The sequence below is a fragment of the Prunus mume genome, linkage group LG8 (assembly GCF_029339155.1).
Source record: "Prunus mume cultivar Tortuosa linkage group LG8, ASM2933915v1, whole genome shotgun sequence".
Lineage (NCBI taxonomy): Eukaryota > Viridiplantae > Streptophyta > Magnoliopsida > Rosales > Rosaceae > Prunus > Prunus mume.
In genome coordinates this window covers 22,733,265-22,743,047 of record NC_142705.1, presented here as the reverse complement: position 1 = coordinate 22,743,047, position 9,783 = coordinate 22,733,265, and the positions used below count along the sequence as shown (strand labels likewise).

At 38.9% G+C, this 9,783-nt stretch overlaps 1 protein-coding gene across 1 annotated transcript; it reads right to left on the bottom strand.

The window, feature by feature from the left end:
* Positions 1-306: 306 nt before the first annotated feature.
* LOC148915080 (uncharacterized) lies at positions 307-858 on the bottom strand. Its single transcript, XM_089043401.1, has one exon. The coding sequence runs from the start codon at positions 856-858 to the stop codon at positions 307-309; it is 552 nt and encodes a 183-aa protein (XP_088899527.1).
* Positions 859-9,783: the final 8,925 nt, after the last annotated feature.

The window sequence follows — 9,783 nt, the reverse complement described above, 5'->3', positions numbered from 1 at the left end:
AACTTCAGACCAGTCTCTTGAGCCACTGGATTTAAATAAGTTCTCAAAATGGGTTTCAAACTCACTCCTAATTAGATGCTCCTGATCCAGCCATTGGTACTCATCCAATCTAAGCTTAACAATTTTATTCTTTTGCCTCCTTTGAATAGTAGACAAATGGAAAAACTTAGTGTTCTTGTCCCATGCAGATAGCCAATTTATTCTTGATTGTTGTTTCCAATGCTGCTCTTCAATTTTCCATAAATCATCAATGCTTTTCGAGATACCCTCAGCCTTAATTAAGTACCAAGGTTGGTCAATATTACCCTACATTTCCTCAAGTCTCTTTGATAGAGTCAAGAGCTGCTCTTTCCTGCTACCATACTTAGTTTTACTCAACAACTTGAGATTCCTCCGACATTTGTCCAATTTAGCCACCCAGGTGGTAGCTGGACCACCAGGCACCATCTTCTGCCATCCAAAGTTGATGATTTGGTGGCACTCTTTGTCGTCGATCCAGTAGGACTCAAAGGAAAACGGCTTAGGACCCAAAACTTGCTTAGGAGACAAAAGCACGGAGAGGGGGCAATGATCAGAGCCCATATGGATCCCGCGGCCGACACTCGACTCGGGCCAATTTTTTAGCCAAGCTTCACTAACCAAGTCACGGTCCAACCTTTCTTGAATGAAAACCTCTCCATATCTAATACGGCACCAAGTGAAGTTTTGCCCTTTAAACCCAAGATCCCAAAGCGCATTGTCCTCCATGAACTGGAGAAGAAATCTCTGTCTGTTGGGATTACTTGGTGCCCCCACCATGCTTTTCATGGTGCCAGAGAAAGTCTTTGAAGTCACCAATGCAGAGCCATGGAGTGCCATCCTTCCAGTCCATTCCCTTCAAGGAATTCCAAAAATCACACCTTCTCCCTATCTCAGGGGGGCCATAAAACCAAGACCCTTGAAAATGAAAGCCATCCTTTGGATAGACAACAATAGAATCAGTATAGTTTCTGCAGCTCCCCAAGATTTGTATCTCTACCTCATGATGCCACCACAGCCCCAAACCTCATGCAAAGCCCATGGGTTCACATAATAACTAGAATTGTAACCCAAAATCTTCCTTAACTTTTCCATTCTACAATCTCCCAATCGAGTTTCAGATAAAAAGACTATAGAGGGGCGTTCCTTCCGAATGAGCTCAGTGAGAGCTCGAATTGTCTGGGGTTGCCTCAACCCCTGACAGTTCCAAGCGATTAGACTCATTAAGGCCTTGCAGCTGTTGCAGGCCAGCCGCCACCGCCTGAGACCCCAGATATCCCATTCTGCTCATTGCATTCATTCCCGGACAACAATCCCATAACCAAAGGTCCCTCATTGATTCGCACCTCCGTGAGGTTTGCCTCAGCCATGATAGGTGGACTACTTCTGACATGGCTAGTCCTTCCTCCTCAGCTACGTCTGCCTCTGCCATGCCCAACTCCACGCCTTGGTGATCTGGCTATGCTTGCCTCATGCTTCCCTCCTTTACTGACAGCAACCTCCTTCAATTTTAGAAGTTTACCTAGTCTTGGGATGTCATGAGTTGTGGGGAGATCACAGTCTGCATGGCGTTTCATCTTCGTCAAATTACCTTATTGCTCCTCTATTCTGGCCCCATGGTGGCCTGGTTGCTGATTAGTTTCATGAGACCAAATATTTTTGACTGGTGGGGGTTGCATAAAGCTGTGGTGCCGTATAGTCTAGCCTTTTGGTGTAGAGTTAGCGGATAATTTCCCAGGCAGCAGATACTTAAGCAGTGTACATGTGGGCTAACTTCCGATTCTTCAATTCTGGCTTGTGGGTTTATAATGCTTACTGGTCCACAACCGGTTTGCCCAATAGACGGGTGGTCCTTTGGCCCAACAAAGCCTTCAATTTGATTCCAACTTCTAGGCCCAACAAAGACCTCAGGATTAGGGTCGCCATTCCTTGTTCCCATCCTCAGCCAATTTTGAATTTCAATGGCCTTTAGAGTCGGCCTACTATCTGTCTTGAACGTTTGTCTCAATGCTAGCACGCGTACCAAACTGATGTGGGATCATGGATCTGTCTTGCTCAGGGGTTTTCGTTACCTTCTCCATCACTTGTATGCTCTGCCTATCCCTGTTCACGCGTCTCTGGATCCCCTGTCCATCTTATTCCCTCTCCATCTCACTCGCTTGGTCCCCATGCGCCAGCGTACTTAGATTCGAGTGGTAATTCCGACCAGTATTCTCCCCAACCCCTCTTCGAAGGCTTGGCCTGAAAGCTTTAGCCTGTAGATCCGTTGTGAAGATACCGAATCCCCTATGAGGAAATCTGCATAAATATGAGGAATGCCCCAACCACTCCCACATGCTTCACTGGTTTAGTTGTTTCATAATGTGCAGGGATTCAGGGCTTCAAGCTTAGAATAAGAATTCATTTGTTAAATCTCATGTAATTTCTTTTGAGTTGTAATAGGTGTTTTGTCTAGGAAATGCCAAAGGGGGAGATTGTTAGTACGAAATTCGTATTGGCATTTCCTAGACTTTAGTATAGGGTGAAAATTAGTTTGTGAAGAATTGTTATTGAACGCTTTGTCACTACTCTTTCAACCCCACACTTCCGAGGCATGTCCTGACCATATGAGAATCTTGACCTCGTGTAAATCATGACATAATCACGCATTCATTATAGGATTCCTAGTTGGAGTTATTTTCACTCAAGTATTTTTATGTTAATCTTATTTCTAATAAGATTAGATTTTATCTCTTCAGATTACTTTCCTAGTTCAACTCTATTTTAATTGAAGTTAAAATATTATCTTTTCCTATTGTGACTTTGCACGTTGCTTACCTCTTAGTTAATTTGGTTTAAAGAGAGGTGTCATTACTTTGAGTCCAAGGTGAATCAAATCTCTTATTGATGATAGGTTGTGGTGCAATAGGAAGTTTAATATTCGTGGCCTATTGGGTTTCTCTCCCATGATAGAGAACAAGTCTTGTATAAAAGATCATGTACCATTCTTTTATTTATACAGCTTTTGAGATATTTGTTTTGAGCATATAGAATTCTAAGAAAAGCTGTTGTGCGTATATTTGAGATAAATCATTAAGTGTTCAATGTTTACTTGGTGATTTATCAAACACTTTAATCATTCATATTACATTCATATACATGTCGGTGACCCATACGGTTGAGGGCACCAAGACCGTGGTGACAGCTTTTCCTCCGGTGAGCTTGAAGCAATCGTGGCTGATTATGCTCAACATAAGGAGGTCAAGATCATCCCGCGATGTGGTTGAGTTACTGAAGAAGTCGTAAACATTATTTAGAATGTGTCTAGGATAAGTGTGTGAGTACTTTTGTAATCATCGCTTTATAGCGGATTTGTGTTAGATCGAGGAGTCCCGTGGATTTTCCCTGCAGGTGGGTTTTACCACGCAAAATAATTCTTCATGTTCTTTTATTTTATGCTCAAGATTACAGGATTGATAAGCCATATCAATCCTGCACCAAGTTTATTTTTATTTATTTGATTAGAATCTTAAATTGGCCTATTCACCCTCCTCTAGGCATTTTGAGTCATCCTGTAGGTATTTTCAATTGGCATCAGAGCAGGTTGCTGGACATACTCAGCAAGATCTAACATACCTTAGAATGGATCGTGCCTCGGGCTCAATTGTACATCCACCATATTTCGATGGCAACAACTATGGCGCTTGGAAGGCCAAAATGAAGTCGTTTCTTTGGTCCTTAGATGAACGTGTATGGAGCACAGTGGTTCATGGATTTCCTAAACCCACAAAGACGATCGGAAAAGGAGATGAAGAAATCACAGTCCTCAAAACTAGAGAGGAGTGGACCACCTGCAGGTCACACACAACACTAATAATCAAAAGGGTTAAATGCTTTATTTATCTGTCTCTTCCGATCAATTTGAATATATATCTGCTTGTGATACTTCTAAGGAAGCTTGGGATATTTTGCAGGTTACTCATGAAGGAACAGATACTGTCAAGGGAACCAAGCTTCAAATGCACACTTTACAGTTTGAGACACTTATGATGGATGAGAATGAAACTTTTTCTGAATTTTATGCTAAACTTTGTGTAATTGTGAATGCTTGTTCAGGTTTAGGTGAAAAAATTCCAGAAGATAGAGTTGTGAAAAAGATTTTGAGATCCTTGCCTCAACGGTTTCAACCAAAGATCACGGCTATTGAAGAGATCCGTGACTTGAACACCTTGAAAGTTCAAGAACTCATAGGGTCCATACAAACCTATGAGATGAAACATCTACCTCCTAAAAAGAGCAAAAATGTTGCGTTCAAGGTTGTGAATGAAGAAGATGATGGGCATTCAAATGAAGATTGCAGTGATGAGGAATTAACGATTCTCACAAGACGATTCATGAACTTTCTCAAGAATCAGGATCCAAGGAGTCGAGATTCAAAAGGTATAAATTCTAAAAATAGGTTTGTTAACTATACTGATGGTGGATCTAAATTTCGCAGGTTAAATGAACGAAAGAATCCAAGAGAAAAGGTCAAATGTTTCGAATGTGAAGGCTATGGACACATATCTTCGGAATGTGCCAACACCTTAAAGAAACAAAAGGATGGCAAGAATAAGGCAATGCATACTACTTGGAGTGATAGTGAATCGGAATGCGAGAATGATGAAAAGACGGTTGCACTTATAACCACAGTTAGCTTGGATGAATCACGTGAGGATGATGATTGTAAAGGTATAAATATTGAGTTTATCATGAACAAATATGATGATTTGTTGGCTGCATCTCAGAAGCTCAGTAAACAAAATAGTGAGCTCGTCAAAGAAGTTGCTGTGCTGAAGCTAGAAAATTGCAGGATTGCAAACGAGTTTCAATCCCTGATGCAGATTCCAAAAGGTAAGTGCAGGTATGAACGAAAAATTGATGTTTTTGCAGAAAAAATTGACTGATCGAATAAATTAATTGCTTCTCTAACTTCTGACAACAAAGCACTTGAACTTGAGCTTAAAAATTCAAAAGAAAGGATTGTTTTTTAACCATTGGTGCAGAAAAAATTGACGAGATGATTAGCATGGGACTAAGAGATGGTGACAAACGAGGCTTGGGATTTGAACCAAGTAATAAGTCTTCCGCTGTGTCTAAAACAAAGTTTGTCAAATCCACTTCACCTATTGAACCTTCTGCTCTCATGAAGTCAAGAAATTTATTCCAATTTGTCACTTTTGTGGAACTCTGGGCACATAAGACCGAGATGCAACAGCTTCAAACGAATTTGTTCGCTCAAATTCTCATGGCATGGGTGGAAAAGTAAGTATCCAACATAAGATTTCAAATCTTATGAAAGAGGTAAACCGCTTATCCAAACTATCTTCTTTTCATTGTTTGTCGTCAACTAAGACAAAGTTAGTTCGGAGGAAAAGGAAAATCATAATTGTATGTCTTCCTCCACTAATGTTGTGCATGAACCCGTTGCTTTAGAAAGTTTGGATCTTAAATGTATTGCTGCAAAACCCTTGGATAATCTTCGATTTGACACTCTTAGAAAGTCTTTAGGTATATGTGTTCTAGATTAATTTGGAGTCTATTGCATGCCAAAGCCTCCTTCATGTTTTATGATATTTCAATTAATTTCTGTGTTTATAAATCTGTCCAGCTCGTGCAAGGATTGTTAAGGTGTATCAATCCTGTAACTGTTGGAACGTATTTGTTGATCTTAGATTGGGCTCTGACATTGCACTATATTAAGAACTTACACTCTCAGCTTCACACAAAGGTTTCCATTGTCTTGGTGCATTATAAACTTCATTAAATGATCTATCCATCTATTTATTTTTATTTTGCACACCACACTCTTTTCCTTGAAGTCCTTTGAATATCTCTTATCATGCACTTGTCTCTCTTTGGATTGCCATAACACTACTGTGCGTAAGTTCTTGATCTGTTTATAAAAATAAATTTAAAAAAAAAAAAAAGGGTGTCAACCACTCATTGCTCAGTAACCGGGCCTCTTGTCTAACCAACATCGAGGTTCGAGTCAACAGGTTGTGATGGTTTGCTATCCTTGCTTATCTTTAGAGCCTTCATGATTCGGATCAGTATTTCCCAGGTGCTTCATCACCCTTGCTCTCAAATATCCGACGTAAGCACACCGATTGACCATCCGCTACATGGATCATGTCGAAAGCTAGATAAAGTGAGCCACAAAATTATCGTATTAAAAAATATATATATATAAATTGATCTTCTTATATATAAATTGATCTTCTTATACTTACTATGCACTTAGTGTTTGTGCAATCTTTGGTGTGATTCGTTTTGTGTGGACATATTTTTTGTGCTTAATTGAAAAAGAGTTCATTTAACACATTTGCTCCTTGATGGTAGACTCATTTGATGCCTTTTTATCTTTCACCATGACTGTGGTATGCCTCTACTGTTCTCTGTGGAGTTTGTGAGTCTTGTGTGCCGTCGTGTTTGTCCCTCGACATGCTTTGCTTCACATGAGTTCAAGACAGCAAAGGGTTTGTTGCTTCTTTCATTCTTTACCCACAAACTTGGCATGTTTATGAATGGAAAATAATTATATCTTCAAGAGAACTTTGGGTCCTGATCTACAGATGTTTTATGTCTTGATTGTTTTGAGCTTTCTGTCTTGAGTGTATTGCTTTTGTTTTTGTATGTTTTGGTTCCTATCGCTTATCCCAAAAAAAAACAAAAAAAAAAAATTCTGTTTGTTTTCAAGATAAAGCCTCTTACATGCTTTATTGGTTATTCTCTATGTCTTTATATGTTGGGAATGCAATCTGATTTTTTTTTTTCTTTCCTCTTATATATGCTCCCTTATGTTCATTCTTTGCCCTTTGGATTTCCTGACAAAAAGGGGGAGAGATTGTGTTGTGGAATTAAGGGGGAGAGATTGTGTTATGGAATTAAGGGGGAGTTGTGTTGTAATTCTGCTTTGAATTACATTTCTTCTCCCACATGCTTCACTGGTTTTGTTGTTTCATAATGTGCAGGGATTCAGGGCTTCAAGCTTAGAATAAGAATTCATTTGTTAAATCCCATGTAATTTCTTTTGAGTTGTAATAGGTGTTTTGTCTAGGAAATGCCAAAGGGGGAGATTGTTAGTACGAAATTCGTATTGGCATTTCCTAGACTTTAGTATAGGGTGAAAATTAGTTTGTGAGGAATTGTTATTGAACGCTTTGTCACTACTCTTTCAACCCCACACTTCCGAGGCATGCCCTGACCATATGAGAATCTTGACCTCAGGTAAATCATGACATAATCACGCATTCATTATAGGATTCCTAGTTGGAGTTATTTTCACTCAAGTATTTTTATGTTAATCTTATTTCTAATAAGATTAGATTTTATCTCTTGAGATTACTTTCCTAGTTCAACTCTATTTTAATTGAAGTTAAAATATTATCTTTTCCTATTGTGACTTTGCACGTTGCTTACCTCTTAGTTAATTTGGTTTAAAGAGAGGCGTCATTACTTTGAGTCCAAGGTGAATCAAATCTCTTATTGATGATAGGTTGTGGTGCAATAGGAAGTTTAATATTCGTGGCCTATTGGGTTTCTCTCCCATGAGAGAGAACAAGTCTTGTATAAAAGATCATGTACCATTCTTTTATTTATACAGCTTTTGAGATATTTGTTTTGAGCATATGGAATTCTAAGAAAAGCTGCTGTGCGTATATTTGAGATAAATCATCAAGTGTTCAATGTTTACTTGGTGATTTATCAAACACTTTAATCATTCATATTGCATTCATATGCATGTCGGTGACTCATACAGTTGAGGGCACCAAGACCGTGATGACGGTTTTCCTCCGGTGAGCTTGAAGCAATCGGCCGTGATATGCTCAACATAAGGAGTGTCAAGATCATCCCGTGACAGAAGTTGAGTTACGAAGAAGTCGGTAAACATTATCTAGAATGTGTTTAGGATAAGTGTGTGAGTACTTCTTTTAATCATCGTTTTATAGTGGATTTGTGTTGGACTGAGGAGTCCCGTGGATTTTCCCCAGAGGTGGGGTTTTACCATGTAAAATAATTCTTCATGTTCTTTTATTTTATGCCCAGCACGTTACAGGATTGATAAGCCATATCAATCCTGCTACCGAAGTTTATTTTTATTTATTTGATTAGAATCTTAAATTGGCCTATTCACCCTCCTCTAGGCATTTTGAGTCATCCTGTAGGTATTTTCAGAAAGGAATGAGCTTTGGGGAAACTAAGCTCTACAAAGATTGGAAGGCAAAGGAGAGGGGAGAGGGGAGATGGGAGAAAGGTTCTACCTTTGCTTACTAACGGGGAGGGCCAGGCTTTGGGTATTCAAAACTCATAAAACTAGAATAAGATCAGACTTGCTATTGTTAGCAGCAAGATCGAGCTCACAAATTTGTTGAAGATGTGAGGACCAAGGGAGAGAGAGATGATAGCAATTTAGGCCAAATACCACTCTGTAGGGTGTGGGTTTCTCATCCTTTTAGGAGAGAGAGCTCAACATGTTTCTAAACTTACCAATCAGGAATTAGTTGGAAGTGTTGGCCAAAGAAATAAAGGAGGCTCTTGTCACATTATTCTTAATTAATTAATTAATGTTTACATATATAAGTTGAAATCTATGTAGATCAGCAGATAGCTAGAACTTTTGCACGTGCCCCTCACACACTCCATGCAGTAGACTCATTCACTCACTCACTCAATATTTCCCCAACTTCAACAACCATAACGTCTCTCTCTCTCTCTCTCTCTCTCTCTCTCAAACAAAGAAACAAAGAAACAAAGAAAGAGAGGCTTAGCACATTGAGCTTGCCAACTATTTCACGAGACTAACGTGCACTACAGCCAACTTATTATATCCTTACATTTCCATTTGCTCTTGATGGCTGATCAGCCAGTACAAGGAGATCATTGCACGTCGTAAAAATTAATATATGATCATTTAGAAGTTAAGCAATTAAAAGTCTAGTTCTAGGATCTAGGTCACTTTGCGTTGCAAGGAAGGCTGCATGGGTTAGATAAGCTCTTGAACCTTTTCTAATCGTGAACCCTAACTGTCAGATCAGCCACCTTAGCACCTATATAGTCTGGCAGAGTTATGAAGCAAGTTTAGATGGAGTTCAGTCAAGCCTTAACCTAATCGTTGCTCATGTGATTCATATTTTATTGTACAGGGTGGATTAAGGTGAAATTTAAATGCTTGACTAGATCATAAATTTTGGTTCTGTTTTTGTTTATTTATTAAATCTGGACGGAGTGGGATTTGTCCAAAACTGGAACCGACTTTTTATATGTTTTTTCTTTAGCAAATTTGAAAAAGGTGAAGTTATTTAAGGGATCGATACTTTGAAAATGCATGACTTATTATTTCTTATATGAAAATTGAAGGGGGTCCATTTTTAATTTTTGCACATTGTCGCTTATACGCTTTTTTTTTTTTTTTTTTTTTTTTTGAGGTCCTTTCCTATTGAGAGGGGCAATAGTACTAAACTCACACATACTACACGGATGCTAGGACTCGAACCCAGAACCTTGCATGAAGAAGTAAATTGTCCAAGCCACTATACTAGTGAGTCCTTTGCGCATATCTTTGTTCCCAATCAAATTGACAAACTGTGCTCAAATTGTATAGCAGCAGATCTTTAGAAATTAAATCATAATATTGATTTTATACATTGTGCATTTTGCATGAGGTGTGCGTGTGGCTTTCTCAATAGCACCCATATACAAACATGTGCACAAAGTTAAGAAAACTATTTCCTAGTCTTAAAAAAT